The following is a 20,104-nucleotide window of genomic DNA, read 5'->3' on the forward strand; positions in this document are numbered from 1 at the left end:
ATTCCAGAATCAAGAAATAAGGCAGGGCCTACTCTCAGATCTCCTCCCCCAGGCCTGGTCTCCTCACAGGACGCCCCCTCCCAGCTCTTCCTGCCGGGTTTCCTTTTGCCTTTTCCTGTCCCCCACCCAGTGCCGGGAGCTGGGACATAGGCAAAGCCTTTTCAAAAGCGGAGGCATCGGGACCAAACGGCAGGCCGACAGACCCAGGCCCTCCGGGTGCTGCCGGACCTGCAAAAGGTGAGAGCCAGGGACCTAGGAGTTCCTCTGCGGCCATCTGTCCTCCTAGGCCTGGAATCCAGGGCCCCATTCCTCTCCTAGGTTCCCAACACCCCATGCCTACCATTCAGCCTATTTGGAATTTGTGTCTTACCCACCTTCCCTTAGGGCCATGCTATCTGGTGAAAGGAAGGAGGGCGGAAGCCCCCGCTTTGGAAAGCTTCATCTCCCTGTGGGCCTGTGGATCAATTCCCCCCGGAAGCAGCTGGCCAAGCTGGGGCGGCGTTGGCCCAGCGCTGCCTCTGTCAAGTGAGTAGCCATGGAAGTGGGACACCTGCCCCTGCCCCATCTGCCTTCCTTCTGTCCCTGCTTTGGGCCCAGCTCCATGCATTGCTTCTTGAGAGGGACCCTGAGAGACCTGGCTTTGGTTTCAGTCCTGAATGGGAGCCTGGGGGATGAGAGCAGGAAGTTGAATACTGCCTTATCTGGGCCCATTGTGGGGAGAGGTGGGCTGAGGGCACTGGGATGGACCACACAGGCCCTGGGCTTGATTCACCTTCCTTCCTCATCTCCCTGATCACCTCTTGGAAATGGCTTCCAGGAGTCGCCTTTATTTATTTATTTGAACTCTCTCTTTCCTCTGACCTCTTCCCACCACCCATATCGGTCATCCTTGGGTTTCTGTCTTTTCTGTCCTTCTCTGCTCCTTTCCCTCTCTGGGTCTCTCTTTGGGTCTCTGTCTCTGTCTGTATTTGTATGCTTCCTTTCCCCCCCTCGGCTGCCATCTCCGTGTTTGCTTGCTTTTATGGGTGACTCTCCTGCGTCTCTGTTCACGGGTGGCTCCCAGGTCTTCGTCTTCCGACACGGGGAGCCGTAGCAGCGAGCCGCTGCCCCCGCCCCCGCCGCACGTGGAACTGCGGCGAGTGGGCGCGGTGAAAGCGGCGGGGGGAGCCTCGGGGAGCCGCGCCAAGCGCATCTCTCAGCTCTTCCGGGGTTCGGGGACCGGGACCACCGGATCTGGCGGCGCTGGAGGACCCGGGACTCCAGGGGGCGCGCAGCGCTGGGCCAGCGAGAAGAAGCTGCCAGAATTGGCAGCGGGCGTGGCCCCGGAACCTCCTTTGGCGTCCCGCGCCACTGCGCCCCCGGGGGTCCTAAAGATCTTTGGTGCGGGCTTGACGTCGGGTGCCAACTATAAGAGTGTGCTGGCCACGGCGCGCTCCACAGCGCGGGAGCTGGTGGCTGAAGCGCTGGAGCGCTATGGGCTGGCCAGCAGCCCCGGCAGCGGCCCTGGCGACAGCAGCGGCGTGGACGCCTTCGCGCTGTGCGACGCGCTGGGCCGACCAGCCACCGCCGGCATGAGCAGCGGCGAGTGGCAGGCGGAGCACCTGCGCGTGCTGGGCGACTCGGAGCGCCCACTGCTGGTGCAGGAGCTGTGGCGGGCGCGGCCCGGCTGGGCGCGGCGATTCGAGCTGCGCGGCCGCGAGGAGGCGCGCCGCCTGGAGCAGGAGGCCTTCGGGGCCGCGGACAGCGACGGTGAGCCAGCGCGCGGACCTGGGGGGCTGCACAGGGGTTGGGGCCGCCGGACAGGGTTTGGGACCCCCGGGGCCCACAGAGCCAAAGAGGAGCAGCCAGCAAAGACCCGATTGGCGCCGGCTGTGGGCGTGGCTCTGGGGCAGCTCTGGGGCGTGGGCGGGCCAAGCGAGGAGCGAGCTGTGAGGTGATTGGTGGAGGATCCGGTCGGGGCGGCCGGGGCGGGGACTTAGACTGGGAGAAGGCGGGGCTGCAGCATCTGAGCGCTGGGCGGGACCTGCTCTTTCCCAGCGCCTACCGAGTGGAGCTTGGATTCGCGTGGGGCGTGGCCCGGCTGGTGGCAGTGGTTGGAGGTGTCCCAGAGTGTCTCTGGATGGAGTCAGGGCCCTTAGGAGGCATTCCAGGCTGCCTTGCAGGAGGCTGAATGTGTAGGTGGCCAAAGCAGTGGTAGCTCCCCAGCGGGGTGTCGGTGGTTCTGGCAGCTCAGCAGCCTGTGGGAAGCGCCAGAGCCTAGCGAATTCCCAGGGATTCGGCCAGTGTTAGGGGAAAATCCAAGTTGGAGAGAACTAGGAGAGGAGGAACAGGCCAGGACAATGTGCTGGAGGCTGTGCAGAGCCGTGGGTGGGCCTGCGGGGCCAGGGCGGAGTCTGAGGAACTGAGTAGGCCTGAGCCTGAGGTGTTGGGCCTGGTGAGGTGTGGTGGCACCTGCTGTGGGTCTGTGTGGCAGGAGACAGCTCTGGGAACTAGGCTGAGGCAGTTCTTGAGGGTCAGGGCCTATGTGGGCAGAGCCTAGTAGAGGGAACAGTGCCTCTAGGTGGAATGAAGACTGGCAGCAGGCCTTGGATCCTTAGCCTTAGGCTCCCTTAACTGCAGGGGAAAGAAAGGGGATAGAGGAAGAGGTGTTCAGAGAGGCCAAGGACGGTTATATGGATCCTGAAGCAGGAGGCGACCTCAAAGGTGAAATAGCACATGCCACAGGAAACCTGGCATGCGTTCTGCCATGTGCACCAAGGGACAAGGCACTCAGGGAGTGATAGATGATCTCAGGTCTCTCTCCCTGGTCTTTCTACTCTCAGGCACTGTCTCTCTCTCCCCGCAGGCACCGGCGCCCCCTCGTGGCGGCCACAGAAGAATCGCTCCCGTGCAGCTTCTGGTGGGGCCGCACTGGCCAGTCCTGGTCCTGGGTCTGGATCTGGGGTCCCCGCTGGATCTGGGGGCAAAGAACGCTCGGAGAACTTGTCCTTACGGCGCAGTGTGTCAGAGCTGAGCCTGCAGGGTCGGAGAAGGCGGCAGCAGGAACGCAGGCAGCAGGCACTTAGCATGGCCCCAGGGGCAGCTGATACCCAAATAGTACCTGCAGACCCCGGGGATTTTGATCAGTTGACTCAGTGCCTCATCCAGGCCCCCAGCAATCGCCCCTACTTTCTACTGCTCCAGGGCTATCAGGATGCCCAGGTGAGCATCGCCTCCCCAACTACCCAGAGCCCTATGTCCCCCCTGTCATTGGAGAGTGATAAACCTGTAGTTCTCAGAATTCCTCTGGTTGAGGTAGCCTCAGGTCCTCTGGTAGGCAAGAGCGCAGCCAGGTTGTAGAGAGTGAGTGTGGAGGAGGCAGAGGGGAGATGGCTGACAAGATTACACTGGAGGCACAAACAGGGCATGGTCCTGTCACTGAAAGTGGAGGGCAAGCTGTGTCTTTTCAAAGGAGAGTCCACTGCAGGAAGGAGACCCCATGCAGACATCATTTCTTGAGGGAGGGCGACAGGAGAGTGCATGTCCTGGGGCAGGGACGTCCTTGACTGGTGTCTGGGGTCTTGATCTTGAAAAGCCTGTATTTCTTTGGTGGGGGGAGTGGATGAACCCATTTGTAAAAGGTGATGGTTTTCACTGGGACGTTTGACCACTGTGGATGCAGGCAGGGGGTGCTGGCACTTGTGTGCATTTACACATTTGGGTGACAGTGGGGAACCTGAGTGTATTTTCATCTGTGCATTGAACATATCAGTGGGACTAGTACACATTCATTCATGCACACAGTCTTAGGTTTATTTTAGAAAGGTGATACACTGCTTCCATTTTTACAGAATGGAGGCGAGAGCACCTTTTTAAAAAGGGTTCTTTGGAATGCATCTGTTTGGGGAGTGGATGAAGTAGGAAGCTGTCTCCTTGAGGCAGGTGTTTGAAAACATGATTTCTAGAAGAGCCACTGTATGGAAATCTCTAGGAGGTGTCCCCTGTAGGGAGGGGCATAGTGAGAACCTCTGTTGATGTTGTGGGTGTGTCTTTGGAGTCCTTCTACAGGTGAGTGGGGGCAAATAGAGGAGTCCATTGTTGGAGCAGGTTTCCTTGTCAAGGGATGGGAATAATGGAGAGAAGGCACTGTAGAAAGGGGTCACCTAGGAAATGCACCTTCATGAATCCTAGCTAATGGAAGAACATTGGTTTAAGGGGGTCTTTTAAAAGATCTCATTCCTTTGGGATATTGAGAATGACTATTAGTAGAAGGGGAAACATCCGTAAGGCTCCATCACTGGAGTGGAATAAAGAGCAAGTGGGGCCAGGGGTGTGGAAATGGAGGAAGGTTGGAGTGGTCCATTCTTTGAGGATGGAGGTAGGGGGTAGTCCATTTTAGTAGGGGTGATGGATGTCCTTGGAAGCACTCATTCCTTGGGCTGGATGTTCTGGTAGAGTCCAGTTTAGGTGGGGAAGAATTCATTCAGAATTGTTGGGAAAATGAGAGTCCATTGGTGATTGATCACCTCTGAATCATCTGTTCTTTGAGGGAGTGACAAAGTTGGGGCTTTCTTCTGTAAGTATAGAGTTGTGGGGAAGTGCATCATGGTAGCATCTCCCATAGAAAGCTCTTTCAAAAGGAAGTGGAGTGTTAGTCCTCTGGGTCCTGGTCGATCTTGGAAGCGTTCATTGATAGAGTAGGTGGGAAATGGGAGTATTGATGTTGGGATAGACACTGTTTGGAAGCACCCTTTGGGAAGGGAATTGGATTTGTTGTCTTTACTTTTTCTCTAGGACTTTGTGGTGTATGTCATGACAAGGGAGCAACACGTTTTTGGCAGAGGCGGGACCTCCTCATCCCGCTGCGGGTCCCCGGGCCCATACGTGGACACTTTCCTCAATGCCCCTGACATACTGCCACGCCACTGCACAGTTCGTGCGGGCCCTGAGCCCCCAGCCATGGTGCGCCCCTCCCGTGGAGCTCCGGTTATGCACAACGGGTGTCTTCTGCTGAGAGAGGCCGAGCTGCACCCAGGTGACCTGCTAGGGCTGGGCGAGCACTTCCTGTTCATGTACAAGGACCCCCGCACCGGGGGTTCTGGGCCGGCCAGACCCCCCTGGCTTCCTGCGCGTCCCGGGGCCACACCCCCAGGCCCCGGCTGGGCCTTCTCCTGCCGTTTGTGCGGCCGCGGTCTGCAAGAGCGTGGGGAGGCGCTGGCCGCTTACCTGGACGGCCGGGAGCCGGTCCTGCGTTTCCGACCTCGCGAGGAGGAAGCACTGCTGGGAGAGATCGTGCGGACAGCGGCCTCTGGAGCGGGAGACCTGCCACCGCTGGGGCCTGCCACGCTGCTGGCGCTCTGCGTGCAGCACTCGGCCCGAGAGCTGGAGCTGGGCCACCTACCGCGCCTGCTGGGCCGCCTCGCCAGGCTCATCAAGGAGGCCGTCTGGGTGAGCACCCCCAACTGCCATCCAGCCCCACCTGCAGCCCAAGTCTACTCAGTTAGGGACAAGGGTGAGAAGAAAGTATGTTTCCCATGATGCCTCAGGAAGGGCTGGGGCCATTTAGTAAGTGGTCCCACTCACTGAAGTTTTGGATTCATAGAAGAGGAGATAGTGCCTACCTGTGGAGCTGTGGGATCCTGGAATAAGTCATTCTGGGAAATAGGGCGGGGCCGAGAATTTGAAGAGACCCTTGTAAGAAGTTCGGTGGGCAGCCCACTGGGCTGGGACCTTGCAGCAGTTGCAAGAGAGACCATTATTGGAGGATAGGTTGGCTGGACCTACATATGGGAGCCCCAGAAAGAAATAGGTCAGAGTAGAAGAAAGGTTCCATCCTATTGAACTGGAGGCTTGTTAGAGGGAGGGTTTATGGAGTTCTTTGGGGTTTTGAAGAAACAGAATTTGAGCAGAAGAGGCCCCAAGGGCAACAGATCGCTCATTCATCACCGCCATCACCCCTTGTTACTTTTTTAAAAATGTGTATTTTTTAAATTGTTGGTAGAACTTTATTTTTATTTATATATATGTGGGGCTGAGAATCAAACCCAGGGCCTCACACATGCCAGGCAAGTGCTCTGCCACTGAGCCACAATCCCAGCCCCTGCCTCTTGTTACCTTTTAAAAAGAGGGACTAGTGAGGGATCACGAGTTAGAGGACAACCTGGGCAACTTAGTGAGACCCTGTCTCAAAAAATAAGTGACAAGGGCTGGAGAGGTAACTCCGTGGCAGAATGCTTACCTGTGAGGCTTAGGGATTAGAGTACATCTGCAAAGTGGGGAGTCTCTGTCCTAATTAGGCTTCTAGAAAAACCAGGACATTAACTCAAGATACCCTCTCTCCTGACCCTCTCCCCTCATTCTGATCTCACTGTTCTGCAGGAAAAAATTAAGGAAATTGGAGACCGTCAGCCAGAGAAGTAAGAGAAATTCCAAGCACAAAGATCCAGAGGGATGCAAGAGTTGGGATTTGCATCTAGTTCTGCATTTATTCCATACATGTCTTAGTGCAAGTTTCTGTTCCTCCTTGGGACTCAACATTTCTGGCTGTGAAATGGGGCATGGGCTTGGTCCTCAACTTAGACCCAAATCTTGAGGTTTGGACTATTATGGGGGTTGAGCAGGGATCACAGGTTCCTTCCCCTTTCCTCAGCCACCCTGAGGGGATCCCCGAAGTGCCCCTGACTCCAGAGGCTGTATCTGTGGAGCTGCGGCCACTCATGCTGTGGATGGCCAACACCACTGAGCTGCTGAGCTTTGTGCAGGAGAAGGTGCTGGAAATGGAGAAGGAGGCCGACCAGGAGGGTGAGCTCTTACCCAAGCTTAGGCTTTTCCAAGCCCTTCTTCCTGAATCTGGGGCCCTGGGCTCCTGGCTGCCAGCCTGTGGTTCTCCCTCTCACCCTTAGGTCTATCCTCAGACCCACAGCTCTGCAATGACTTGGAATTATGTGACGAGGCCATGGCCCTCCTGGATGAGGTCATCATGTGTACCTTCCAGCAGTCTGTTTACTACCTCACCAAGGTTGGCTTTGCCCCTACTTCCAATGTGACAACATCATTTTCTGATAAAACTTCATTGTGTTGCTCTGATGTCATTTCCTGGTTGGCTTAAAATTTCCTTCTCCTATGACATCACTTCCCATCTCATTCCAGTTCTTTGTTGCTGTGACATCACTTCCTGCCTTTCTGGCTTCTCTTCCTGTCTGCAATTATTGCCTCTTGACAGTCTGGCTTCATTACCTGGTTGTATAACCATTACATTTTCTCAAGCTCCCCTTTTTTTTTTTTTTTTGGTCTACTGATAAATTATAGACAGATAGATAGATAGACAGGCAGAGAGAGAGAAAGATAGTTCAAGTAGTGTTAGGTCCTGTCCATTTAAACCAAAGATCTTTAATCGGATCTTGTTTCCTGTGTTTGTTGATCTCACTTGCTGTAGCTCTGAACTCACTTCCACTTCTAATCTGGAGACCTTTTTCTCTCTCAGTGCTCTTCCTGCAGGGTCTGCCTCCCCCTAGCTCTGCCTCCCCCACCTCCTGCCATATTTTTGACCTTAATATTGCTTCTTGGACTTCTCAGGGATTTTGGTTTACGCTGGGTCTGATTCCCTGTCTGTAAAAGGAGAAGGGAGTCTTTTGGGATAGGTAGCAGTTCCTTGAACAGCCGTAACTATGAAGCCCTTTCCTCTGAGGCTTCACTTCCTGCACATTCTTGCAGAGGGTGTTTTATTTCTGTATCTGACCTCATTTCCGGTCCTTGGCCTGGTCTCACTTTCTGCCAGCTAATTGCCACCTGACTCCTACTTCCTAACTCTCCATTCTTTTTCTTTCCTTCAGGAATTCTGGATAAAAGAAGGGGGCTCCTTTGTCCACTATTCTTTGTCCTTCTTGAGCTATCTACTGAGAACTACAAGTCCCAAAATGCATGAGAAGTTGTGTTAGAATAACCAAGAAACTTCTAGAAAGTCTTTCTTAAGACTTGACTTGTTCCAGGTTTAATAAATGTTAGAAGCCCATCTGTGAAGTAGGGATTTGCTCATGGAGTCCCTTCAGGTGTTGAATGCAGAGTGGGCTACAACTCCTAGAAGCCTTTAGAGCTGCCCATTATCTTCATGCTCTACCAACCTGAAGCTTCCAGTGAATGTGATCCAATCACTTCTTTTTGCCTGTTTCCTCAGACTCTTTATTCAACACTGCCTGCTCTCCTGGATAGCAACCCCTTCACAGCTGGTGCCGATCTGCCTGGGCCTGGTGCAGAGCTGGGGGCCATGCCTCCAGGGTTGAGACCTACACTGGGCGTGTTCCAGGCAGCCTTGGAATTGACCAGCCAGTGTGAGCTGCATCCAGATCTTGTGTCTCAGACTTTTGGCTACTTGTTTTTCTTCTCCAATGCATCCCTTCTCAACTCACTGATGGAACGAGGTGAGAGTTGGGTTGGGAGCCAGGAATGGGGAGGCTCCTATCCCAGACCCATATCAAGCTAGACACACAGCACAGGCCACATGTCTGGATATTCTGGAGAACAGAGACACAGACCAAGCTCAAGGACAGGAATGGTCTGGGAAGCAGGCCACAGTCCACCCACATTTACTCCCATAACCTTCCCTCCTAGGTCAAGGCCGACCTTTCTATCAGTGGTCCCGAGCTGTTCAAATCCGAACCAACCTAGATCTTGTCTTGGACTGGCTTCAGGGGGCTGGGCTAGGTGACATTGCCACCGAGTTCTTCCGGAAACTCTCCATTGCTGTGAACCTGCTCTGTGTGCCCCGCACCTCCCTGCTTAAGGTAATCCTTGAACCCCTAACCTCTAACTCTTCAACCCCTCTCAGCCACCCTGTATATTCAGCTCACCCTCAGAGCTCCTGGAGACCCCTTTTCATTCCAAGACTCTGCTTAGATAGCTGGCAGCCAGCACCAACAATAACCACATTTGACTGTGTCTGAATCCCAGTGGAACTTTTTAAAAATAGTTTGCAGGGTCCCTCCTCAGCCATGCTGAGTCAGGAAGTTTGGTTTGAGACCAGGGAATGTGCTGGTTAAAATATCCACTGAACAAAACCTTAATTTCAGCCACTGTGTTTCACAATTCTAGTTTAATACTGACAGCTCTGCATGAAAATGGGTTATTATTAGACAGTTCTTCAGATGAGGAAACTGAGAATCAGGTAGAACAGGTCACTTGATTTCATGTATTTATTTTTTATCAAACACCGACAGTGCATTTAATAAGCCCCAGGCATTGTTCCAAGTCACTTTCCAGTTTGTCACATTGCATCTTCATAACAACCCTACAGGGTTGTTTGACAGATAAGGAAACTGAGGCTTAGTGATTTGTCAGAAGATCAGTAAGTAATCAAGCTGAGATCTTTGAACCGAGGCAATCTGGATAGAGTCTCTGATTTTAATCACACTGATGATTCTAGTGCCAGCTAGGTCAAGTGCAAAATTTGCCAAACAGATACAAAAATAGTCACAATGGAAAAATTAACCCCTCTGTACACATTGCCAGCTTTAATGATACAAGTGAATATCAGTCTTATTCCCCACCTTCTTCCTGTATCTTTATTTATTCTGAAACAAATCATATTTTTTAAAGTTTCTGAGAGCAACACCCTTCCCTACCATCCCTTCAGTGACAAGCGGTCTTCACAGTGCCCAGGACACATGGCCTAGACTCCACTATGCACATCCACTCCACTTCTGGAGGCCCTTCCATGTGCCATTTCTCAGCTCCCCCATAATGACCATAGGCTTCTCACCTGGTCCTCCCACCAGGCTTCATGGAGCAGCCTACGAACTGACCACTCCACCCTGACACCTGCTCAGCTCCACCATCTGCTTAGCCACTACCAGCTGGGTCCTGGCCGCGGGCCACCACCTGCCTGGGACCCTCCCCCAGCAGAGCAGGATGCTGTGGATACAGGTGAAGAAAATGGGGATGCAAACACTGGGGCTTTCAGCTTTTGGGCGTGGGGGTCCCTAGCCCCAGCGCTCTTCTGACCCAGGAGGCTGGTCCCAGTCCCCTTCTCACCAGCACTGGAGTTCAAGGTCCCAGCCCTTCTTTTCTCCCTCTGCAACCCCTCAGCCACCTCTCCTCGGAGTCTGTGCCCCTTAACCTTCAGGAGTCCCTAGGACTAAATTCCCAGCCTTCCTCGGGGATGTAGGAACCTGGCCACCCCACTGCTGGTTGCCCACGCAACCATGGCCTTTGTAGTCTCAACTACAACCCCCACTGTGCTCCGGATCCCAGAGTCGCCTTTAAGCGGACCCTGATCCTGCAGTTGCTGGGAGTTTTTCTTCGGGCGTAGTTGAGTCTCGGCTCTTCCTGGCACAGTCGCCTCACGCCCGTTTTCAGACTCTAACCTATCTTCTTTGGCCTCAAAGGCGACATCTTCGAAAGCTTCTCCTCTCACCCGCCCCTCATCCTGCCCCTGGGCAGCTCACGCCTGCGCCTCACGGGCCCAGTGACCGACGACGCCCTGCACCGTGAACTGCGCAGGCTCCGTCGCCTCCTGTGGGATCTTGAGCAGCAGGAGTTGCCAGCCAATCACCGCCACGGACCTCCCGTAGCCTCGCCTCCCTGAAGACCAATAGCAAAGAAGCGCGCGAACCTTGAAAATTCTTGGGCTTCTACTCACGGGAGACCGACTGAACGAAGAGCTTTCTGGGAGTTGTAGTTCCCGTCCCCGCGCGGAAAGCTGGGAGTTTGAATTTTGGGGTAGTAGCAGGATGAGACTGGGGAGGGGGAGCGGGGGCGGGAAATGGGTTTGGGATGATAGTGCCAAGGAGCAATAAATGTATCTGTGACTTTAGCAATGCCTCTTTTTATTAAGATTCGGGGCCTTAGAGATGGTGATTTTTAAGGCCTCGGGGCCCTCGCCTGGAGGTTGGGCTCCTGCCTAGTCGGAGGAGGTATTTATAGCCGCGGCCTCAGCGTGCCCTCTTGCATGTAATCCAACCCAGGAGCACTGGGGCCTCCCACACACCTCAGAATGTGGTCCGAAGTGTGCTCTGCGGGATATCAGGCCCTTGATCCGGCCACTGGGAACCAGCGTCTCTCCCTCTCACCCCCAAAGTCCAAAGTTGCTTTCTCGTTCTTACCTAGGAATCTGGGTCCCCTTACCCCACTCTGAACCCGTCTGACTTTTAAGCACACCACCGAACCACACCTCTATCTCGGTTCCTAGCCCTTCCTCCCGCAGACCCCCAACCCACTCCTTAGACCAGGGGTCCGTCCCTCGGGCTTGAACTTTCCCCTTCCCTAAACCTGACTCCCGCTGCTGTGTCAGGGGAAAAAAAAAAGCGACAGGTGGCACCTGCCGGCAGAGACGGGACACGACCACCTGCCACTGCTGCTCATTCGGCGCCCCTCTCCCGGCACCTGCTCCCGTCTGTCTGCCTGCGGCTGTCCCGCCCGACCTCACAGCCTCAGGACGACGAGGAGGAGCGAGCCCAGGAACCCCGCCCCAGACTCTGTCAGCGCCTGTCCCCGCCCTTTCTCAGAGTCCCAGGCGTAGCTCGCGTCTCCTCCGCCCACTTCTTGGGCTTCCAGCACGCACCAGAAAGGGGGTTCCAAGGCGGTCCCAGGCTGGTGGGGTGGAGCCTGCAGTCTCCAACCCAGACCGCCCGACTCCACCCGCCTTAGGGCACAGCTGCTCCGAGCCCACCTGGTGAGAAGCCCCTGGGGTGGAGGGAAGGACTCTCCTTAACTCTTCTGTCACTTTTCTGGTCCCCATCCCTTCCTTACAGACCCTGGTGGCTGACATCCTGACCCATTCCCTTCTCAGGTGCAAGTTGCAGGCACTCTTCAATTTCCCAGGAACCTTTCAGGACCCCTTTCCCCTGGATATTGAATTCTAGTCCCCTCAAGAGTATTGTGTGCCAGCCCTTAACCTCCTTCCCCTTCAAGATTCAGGGGTCCAGGCCACTATCCCTTCTTCTCCTTCAAAGACCCAGGGGTCGAGTTTCCCAGTGCCCTCCTCCCTAGGACCCAGGTCCTCCCTCTACCAAGATCTAGGAGTCAGGGCTCCCAGCCCTCCTCCCTCAGACTCAGGAGTCCAGGCCCCAGCCCTCCTCCCTCTGACCTATGTGTCTGGGGCCCCAGCCCTTTTCCACATCCAGAAGTTAGGGCTACAGGCTGCTTCTATCCCTAACTACCTCAGAGCTTTTCTTAAGTCCACCCACAGGGTCAGCTTCCTGACCTCCACTTTGACCCTGCTCTCTCTCCAGTCCAGGTCCCCATCCCAGCCTTGGAAATGACCCTGGCAGCTCCCTCCCAGCGCTCCCAAATCATCCGCTCCAAGTTCCGATCTGGTGAGAGGCTTTTCCCTATGGGTTTGGGAAGGGGTCCTGGGCTCCTGGAAACGGGTCTACTCTGGGGTGGGAGAAGGTTGGAGGACCTGTGAGGCATGTATTTTCTGTGCAAAAGGTCACTCAGCATAAAGGTGTCCATCAAAGGGGTCGAATTGAGGTAGGCCACTAAGTGTGCAAATGGCTAGGTCAGCAAAGAGGAGTGGGCAGCTAGAGGTGGGTGTGCAGATCAGGCACTGCAAAGAACAAGGCTTCAACTGAAATGTATGCACAGCAGACATGCACACACAGTGGGGACTTTGGAGGACAGGGTGGGAGTTTGGTGAGGGGACAATGAGCTATCGAGCCTTGAAAGTGTCAAAAGCTGTGTTTTAGATTCCAGGGTAGGTGCAAGATATGCAATGCGCAGAACTGGGGGTCAATTCCTGAGTAGGCAAAGGGCACCCAAGTGCAAGTGAGTGTGGTAACATGGCTGGGTGTACAAAGACACTAATAACGGAAGAGCAAAAATGTGCAAAAAGGCACACGTGCAAAGAGCAGAATTGTGCAAGGGGACAGCCTTGCTCCAAAATTAGTGGCCATGTCCTTAGGGTGCAAATAAGAATGTCAATGTGGCTGGGTGGGTGCCAAGGCAGAGTGAGCCAAGGATGAAGTGTGTAGGTTACAAATACACGGAAGTGGCATATGTAGATCTAGAGCTCAGAGATGCGTTTCAAGGGTGGGAAGGGCAAAAAGGGAGCCCAGAAAGAAGTTGGCGCTGCAGAATGGGGTTCATGGATAAAAGGAGGTGAGGTGCAAACGGGCTGGGCTGCCAAGATGGCGATTTTCCTGGGGGTGGCGTGGGCACTGACTCGTGAGGGGCAGGTGGAGCTGGGGTGGGGCTGCCTACTGCCTGCAGGCTGGCTGGCTCCTAGCCCTAGAGCAGCTCTGGCCCGAGGCACTGCGCTGGCAGGGAGCAGGCGGGAGGCCCGGGAAAGGGAGCAGGCTGCCTGCCCACCCGCCTGCAGGGGTGTGTAAGGGGGCTGGGCACGCGTGTCCTGCCAACAACTGCAACTCCCACCCGCCTGCCAAGCCTGGCTCCCGGACACTCCCTTCCCGCCTTCCTCCTCCCACCTCCCTCCTCCTTCCACAGTCCTCCAGCTTCGGATCCACAGACGGAATCAGGACCCAAGTAAGTGTGGGCCCTGAGTGGGAGGGGATGGTGGCCCCGTTTCCCTGGGACATCCTGGAGTACAGCTATGCAAGGTCCCTCACTGGTTCCTGTAGCTTGGTTCCTATACCCCACCCAGGATACACTGAAATTCCATCCTGTCCTTTCCCAAGGATCCAAGAATCCAGGTCCTTGGTCATCCCACCCCTGGGAGCTCTGCTTCCTGCTCTCCAGTTTTCCCACCCCAACAGATGCATGATTCCAGATGCTCTTTGAAGGAGACAGGCTTCCCAGACTCCACTCCACATTCCGTACACATAAGAATGTCAGACTGTGGCTCTCAGCTTCTCCGTCTCCCCAAGAACCAGGAGTGCAGGCCCCCACCCCTGTCTCAGCAAAACCCCAGACATCTGTGATCCTCAGCTAACACACCCCTTGGTGACAGAGCTTGCTGCCTTCTTGAGAATGTGAAAATCTGGGCCCCTAGATCCAGGAGTCCAGGCATCCAGCTGCCAGGGCTTGTCCTCCCACACCCCAGGGAGGCTGGGTCCTCCTTTCCCACAGCTTTGCTCCTCCTTGCTGGCTAAATGCCTCCAGGCCACTCAGGTCTTTCACTCTCTCCAGCCTCAGATTCAGATCCGTGGATCTCAGCCTCAGGCCCAGCTCTGGCCCCAGCTTTGCCCTTGGTCCCTGCCTCTTTCCTCTTCAGCCCTGGCGTCTTGCTCCCTGAGACGGAATATTGTCCTTGGAGGTCCCCAAAGAAGGTGAGTCTTGACTAGAGTGAGAGGAAGTCCCTCTGAGTCTAGCCTTGGTCCTCCTTGCCACTGCCCCATCCTCTTTGGTGACTGCCAACCCCACTGTGCAGTGGGCTCTGGGGCAGAAAGGCAGGAACTGAGCTGAAGCATGGGACATCACACTTGCTGTTTTAGGAGTCTTCCAAGACCTCCCAACGCTGGAGCGAGTCCAAGCCCAGGGGAAACTTAACATACCACCAGTACATGCCCCCGGAGCCGAGACAAGGGTCCAGGGCAGACCCCCAAGTTGAGAGGTCAGCCCTGGGTCCCCAGGGGCCACCTCTGTGGGAAGGGACAAACTCACAGCAGCTACATCCTAGGTATGACCCTCATTTCTCTTCTCTGGGGACTCAGAAATTCAGATCCCATCATCCTGCCTCAAACCCGCTGCTCATGACAGGGTCCAGTCCGGAGCCCGTCCTCCCCCAGGACCCAACTCTCCAGCTCCCAGTCCTTCTCCTTTCAGACTCACACCCCCAGTTCCCCCTCTCCCACGTACAGAAATCTAGCCCCATGTACTTGCTTCCTCAGAGACCCAGAATTCTGGGCTGTCACTTTCCTACATTTTCTAGAGCCCCTGTTTATGAGGACCTTAATATGCCTTTTCTCTCTCTGTCCCTTCTAAACTGTTCCTCCCTCACGACCATCGCCAGAATGAAGCCCACTCCCCTCACTCCCTTCCAACCAGGAGTCCCCAGCCCTTCTCCCCCTCCACACAAGTTGGAACTTCAGACTCTTAAACTGGAGGAGCTGACGGTGAGTTTGGGGGACAACTTTCCAGGTGTGTCCTTTCTTTCGGTGGGATTAACCGCAGCCTCTGCCCCAAGGAAATCCAGGAGTCTGGGTCCCCAGTTTCATCTTTTGGAGGGTTCCTGGTCTCTCCTATCTCGTTTCCCAAATGTCCTCCCCACTCCCGGCCTGCAGCCCGAGCACGCCCAGCACCGACTCTCCCCGCCCCCTCCCCAGGTCTCAGAGCTCCGGCAGCAGCTGCGCCTGCGGGGCCTCCCGGTGTCCGGGACCAAGTCGATGCTCCTGGAGCGCATGCGCGGCGGCGCCCCGCCCCGCGAGCGGCAGAAGCCGCGGCGGGAGGACGGTGCGGCGGGTGCTCCCTGGCCACGCCTCAGGCCCAAGGCCCTGGGAACCTCCCGGCGGCAGGGCACGGTGAGGGCGGCACTATGAGAGTGTGGGCCAGTGACGAGAAGACGAAACAGATGGGGCGGAGGGTCGAAAACTCAGGAACCAATGAAGTTGTGGGGAGAGACTTGGCCCAGCAGAGAAAGCCCGGCGCAAGGGGGCGTGGCTAAGAGCAACTGGGGGAAGAATCTTCAGGGAGGAGGAGCCAATGAGAGGACAGGGGGCGAGGAGTGAAGGGCCGGACCTGGGGGGTGGAGCCACGGATTGCGAGTGGGTGGGGTTGCGCGTGGTGGGCGTGGCTTAGGGAACTACCTCTTCGTGGTTGTAGACCAAGTCGAATCCGGCGTCTCACAAGCCACCTCCTCCACGAGCGGCCGGGAGCCTAGTGACTGCTCCGGCTCCGCCTCCGCCTCCTCCTCCTCCTCCTCCTCCTCCGCCTCCGGCCACAGCCCTAACACCTTCCTCAGCGCCCCTGACGCTGGAGGAGGAGCTGCAGGAAGCCATCCGGAGGGCGCAGGTGAGAGGGTGCCCGGTCAAGTGGGCCTGGAATAGTGGGTCTCCGCTCAGGTTCTGGGTGGGATGCCAGATTCACGCCGCGTCTGTTAGTCCACAGCTGCTTCCAAATCGGGGCATTGATGACATCCTGGAGGACCAGATCGAGCCTGATGGTAAGAGCCTAACGCCTAAGTTTGGGGGAGAAGGGGCCTGAGGTTCTACACTCCTTTGTCCGAGGAAAGAATGGGCTGAGGAACAGAACCGGATCCATGACTTCCTAAGCTCACCCTCCATTCCTTCCCCCGCAGACCCGCTGCCCCCCATTCCTCTGGACTTTCCTGGCTCCTTCGACGTGCTGTCCCCCTCCCCGGACTCTGAAGGCCTCTCGTCTGTCTTCTCCTCTTCACTCCCAACCCCCACGAACTCCCCATCCACCTCTCCCAGAGGCCCCACGGATTCCTTGGACTGGTTAGAGGCCCTGAGTGGGGGTCCTCCACTGGGCTCTGGCCCTCCAGCCCCCAGCATCTTCTCTGCTGACTTATCTGACTCCAGTGGCACCCGGCTCTGGGACCTGCTGGAGGACCCGTGGTGATGGGTTCTGGAGTTTTTCAGGGACCCAGAACTGGTGCGGGTGAAGATGGCAAAGAGACTCCAGGAGGGGAAATGGAACAACTAGTAGAGCCCCTCCCACCACAGACACCCAATCCCAATCTGGCCCCTAACTGCTGCTGACATGCGAATGCCTGGACTTTGCCTTCCTATGGGCCTTACCACCTCTATGGTTGTGTGGTTGGGGATGGAGGTTCATTTGCTGCTGCCCAAGGCAAACAAGCTGCTTTCTGCTTCCTTTTGAGACCTCATGGATGTTCTTAATGCCCGTTTCCTCACATATACATACAGATGGATGCCTGTTGTGTGGCGAAGCTGAAGGGGGATATGCTGTTGGATGCAGGAAAGGGGCAGGGAAGAGTAGGGAGGGACAAGAGGGTAGCCAGACCCCTGGGTTCCAGTTGGATCAGAAGTGTTGTGTCTGAAGTCAGCTTCTGTTGGAGGCACAGAGACAAGATGTCCACACCAGTGATTTGTTTAAGAAATGCTTTCCAGGAGAGATATACTGAGGGACTGGAGAAAGACAGACTAGAGGAAGAAAAGGAGCCAGAGTGTGCCCTCAGGTGAAGTCTCAGCTTCGGCCTCTTCCCCTGGGGAGTTGTGGAGCATAAATTCAGCTACAGACTTTTCCACTTTGGGGTGCGTGGAACCAGGCCTTTGAATCTCCCTGTCTGGGCTTTCTATTGCTAAAACCATAAAGCAATAACCATCCGAAATCACTCACGATTTCATGGTTCACTGGACCCCATGATTATAGCCAGGGCTATAGTCGTCTTGGGGCCCAGCTGGGCAGGGGCACCTAAGATGGCACTCTCTGGTGCCTTGACAAAGGTAGCCAGAAGGGCCATGGGGACTTCGGGACTCTCATTCACCATGGAGCATCAGCATTCTCCCTTTCCGTGGGGTAGCTTGGGACTCTGGAAGAGCAAGCATTCCAAGGGGAGATTGCAGAATATTCCAGTCTCATGAAACAGGTACAATTTCAGTCTACTACATTAATGACAGGTACAATCTCACATCTGCTACGTTAAAGGAAGTCAGGTCAGTGCAGGCTGAATATGGTGGGGGGCTAGACAGGGATATCAGGGGTATGGCCATAGGGAGCCATATTGGGAGACCTGTCACTGCACCATCTCCAGTAGTCATGGGTCAGGGGTCACCGGAGGGAGTAAGGAAGGGAAGACTTTCCCAGGTACTTTCAGCCCAAAGGCAGTCCTGGGAAGAGAGCCATGGGGTATGCCTCCAGCAGGAGTGTGTTAAAATATAGTTTATTATTTCAGAGGTGGTGAGGCAGCAGGTGAAAACTGCATCACCATTCATTCAAAAGACAGTTTGTTATAGTCCTATGTCCCAAAAGAAAGGGACACTGGACACCATGCAGGACCCCAGGGGATGCCTAGAGCTGGTCTAGAGAGCAGGAGAGGAGGGGACAACAGACAAGAGCCTTCACTGTGAATTCCCCAGGAGCAAAGGAAGGGCAAGGTACTCAGGCTTAGGATTGGCCAGTTTGAATCATTTCCGTGGACTTTGGGGCATAAAGGCTGTAAGCAAAAATAACCAACTGGGGACAGACCTCGATGGATTAATGATGCTTTTATTAAGCCACAGAGGGATGAATTTTGGAGGAGAAAATGGCAGCATGCTACAACAGGGGTCTGAGTTTTATAGGGTTCAGCAGACAAAGGTCATGGGTGAGTTGGTTTGGCTCATTTAGAGGAGGACAGGAGGGTAGGTAGGGCAGTTCCTGGGGCCTATTGTACTGGGGTCCTTTTGTGTTCTCCCCATTTTCCCTTCCTGCCTTCTCTCCAGTTGAGGCTCAGGATTCTAAATGACGAAGGATCCAATTTACCACAGCCATCTCTCTGCACTCTCAGCAGGAAGGCAGGTGAGGGGACAGCTGCAGATAGGGGACCTGCCCTGGGGCCTATCCTCCATGTCCTTCAGAGGCTGTCCTGAGTTGCCAGGGACCTAGCCCTGGGGTGGTGGGCAGGTGGGTGTAAGAGTCCCTTAAAGGAGGTGGGGGGACATGGGTTCTGGGTTGGCTGGTTGCTTAGGGAAGGTGCTAACAGGGGTGTCTTTTACTATCTAGCAATTGTTGCCCTAGGAGGGATGGTTGCTCCAGGGTCACCAAGGCCCCAGAGTCACAGCAGCTGAAAATAAAAAAGGCACAATTAAGGGCTGGGGGTTGGGCGTGGAGAGATGGTAAGAGTCTGAGAGGACCTGGGCGAGCCACCAATAGTTCTTTGCACTGCAGGGGGAAAGAACAGCAGATCAGGGACATGTGATATGGCTTGGAGCCACCGACTTCCCTAATGTCTGTACCTATAGCCCAGGTGGACAAGTGTTCATTAGACTACCACAAATGGGACCTGATGTGCGGGACGTGCCAACCCATAGCAAACAGCTTTAGTAGCTGCTGCTCTGTTCCAGACCCTCCATGTGCAAGAGCTCTGGGGGCATCAGGGATTGGCGATGAAGGGAAAGGAATAGACATGTGGACTTGGCCTGGGTAGAGGCACTTTTCCATGTCTCCAAGCCAGATAGCATTCGTCATCTTCCCTTTGCAGAGATTGCTGAAGATAGAGGAGGGGTGAGATGGGCCCTGGGCCCACAGATGGGAGGAACTGCCCAGGGATTTGACTGGAGAGCCCACAGCCTGTGCTTTTAGAGTGGGAAACGGAGCACGTCAGCCTCCCCCATGGCGAATTCATGGACCTGCAGAGAGCCTCCTGCAGTCTCACGCACAGGGCGCTGTCCGGGTGGTCGTGGTGGAGGGGACCGTGTGGCTGTGGCCCCCAGAAAAGACAGCCTGGAGAGATGAGGCATTTTTACTGCCTTGAAGAATGGGGAGTTGGGCGGAGGAACCACCTGGGGACAGCATCTTTGCTGAAGGAAGAGAGCGGGTCAAGTCCTGTAGGTGCGTGGGCCTCTGGCCACTGGGAGCAGGTGGAGAAATCAAGGTGGCTGGCTCAGCTGGCAATGTGGGCGGGGAGGGAGGGCCAGCCATGCAGGCAGCCCTAGGAAGACCAGGAAGAGGCATGACAGGGCTTCCTGTCTTTCTCTGGAGTCTTTGGACTGTATCCCTTTTCATATCAATCTGTCCCCATCTGTGTCTGACTGCTGAGGTCCCTCACTGTCCCATTCTGTCCTATACTTATTCTCTCCATAGCTGTTGGGTCTCTGGTCTGTCCTCTGCCTGTTCCCTGCTGTGGTCTCTGTCTTTGCTCCCTCCTGCCCTTTATCCTGCCCCATCCGTGGCCTCCTTCTGTCTCTGCCTTCTTAAGTGGAGGGCACCCAGCTCGGCCAGCTCTCACTTCCCACCCACAGGCCCCATCTCGCCTGCATCTGGAGGAGGGCAGGCTCGCACTGAGAGTACACTGGGGCCTCCTGGGAGTACACAGGATGACCGAGGGATTCTCCAGAAGGTGGAGTGGGCTTGAGTCCAGCACTCCCTGCCACCACCCGTGATCCCACGTTTCAGTCCCTTCCTCTGGACCTGAGGAGAGCCAGGGCTGGACCTGTGGGATGTCCATGGGGAGTCCTGTCGCCATGGACAAAAGGTGCGACTTATGCAGTCAAGGGGGAGAAATAAAGAAAGTCCACACGCTTCTGCCCTTTTCAGTGCTTTACTCACTCAA

General features: G+C 55.5%; 2 protein-coding genes across 8 annotated transcripts in view; both read left to right on the forward strand.

Annotated features, from left to right (window-relative positions):
- Positions 1-85: 85 nt before the first annotated feature.
- Rasip1 (Ras interacting protein 1) lies at positions 86-10,786 on the forward strand. 2 transcript variants are annotated; one of them, XM_013363519.4, is made up of 12 exons: positions 86-237; positions 385-525; positions 1,064-1,749; positions 2,846-3,201; positions 4,774-5,427; positions 6,358-6,395; positions 6,629-6,780; positions 6,882-6,997; positions 8,153-8,396; positions 8,587-8,759; positions 9,750-9,897; positions 10,359-10,786. In XM_013363519.4, the coding sequence occupies exons 2-12, from the start codon at positions 389-391 to the stop codon at positions 10,556-10,558; spliced, it is 2,904 nt and encodes a 967-aa protein (XP_013218973.2). In that variant the 5' UTR covers positions 86-237; positions 385-388; the 3' UTR covers positions 10,559-10,786. The 2 variants fall into 2 exon arrangements, with proteins under 2 accessions (XP_013218973.2, XP_005336700.2); XM_005336643.5 differs by having other exon boundaries at positions 6,894-6,997.
- A 683-nt stretch (positions 10,787-11,469) lies between these two features.
- Mamstr (MEF2 activating motif and SAP domain containing transcriptional regulator) overlaps positions 11,470-20,104 on the forward strand; it is a 34,832-nt gene continuing 26,197 nt past the window's right edge. For 2 of the 6 annotated variants that reach the window (XR_013430644.1, XR_013430643.1), the window contains exons 1-9: positions 11,470-11,644; positions 12,204-12,287; positions 13,417-13,455; positions 14,059-14,198; positions 14,364-14,548; positions 14,882-14,984; positions 15,195-15,389; positions 15,691-15,879; positions 15,976-16,030. Coding sequence is in view for 4 of the 6 variants with exons in the window: in XM_005336642.5 (XP_005336699.1) it covers positions 12,230-12,287; positions 13,417-13,455; positions 14,059-14,198; positions 14,364-14,548; positions 14,882-14,984; positions 15,195-15,389; positions 15,691-15,879; positions 15,976-16,030; positions 16,166-16,449 (1,248 nt within the window). In the remaining 2 variants the exon portion in view is untranslated. Of the gene's footprint in view, positions 11,645-12,203; positions 12,288-13,416; positions 13,456-14,058; positions 14,199-14,363; positions 14,549-14,881; positions 14,985-15,194; positions 15,390-15,690; positions 15,880-15,975; positions 16,031-16,165; positions 16,704-20,104 lie in introns of those variants that run through there. The other 4 variants (XM_078031723.1, XM_021734160.3, XM_005336642.5 and 1 more) reach the window with 3 other exon arrangements.

Source organism: Ictidomys tridecemlineatus, chromosome 15 (assembly GCF_052094955.1).
Source record: "Ictidomys tridecemlineatus isolate mIctTri1 chromosome 15, mIctTri1.hap1, whole genome shotgun sequence".
Lineage (NCBI taxonomy): Eukaryota > Metazoa > Chordata > Mammalia > Rodentia > Sciuridae > Ictidomys > Ictidomys tridecemlineatus.

Coding starts and splice junctions, on each gene's coding strand:
- Rasip1 (XM_013363519.4), top strand. CDS start 389: ATGCTATCTGGTGAAAGGAAGGAGGGCGGAAGCCCCCGCTTTGGAAAG. Junction 8,397..8,586: donor CAACTCACTGATGGAACGAG/GTGAGAGTTGGG, acceptor CTTCCCTCCTAG/GTCAAGGCCGACCTTTCTAT. Junction 8,760..9,749: donor CCCGCACCTCCCTGCTTAAG/GTAATCCTTGAA, acceptor TCCTCCCACCAG/GCTTCATGGAGCAGCCTACG.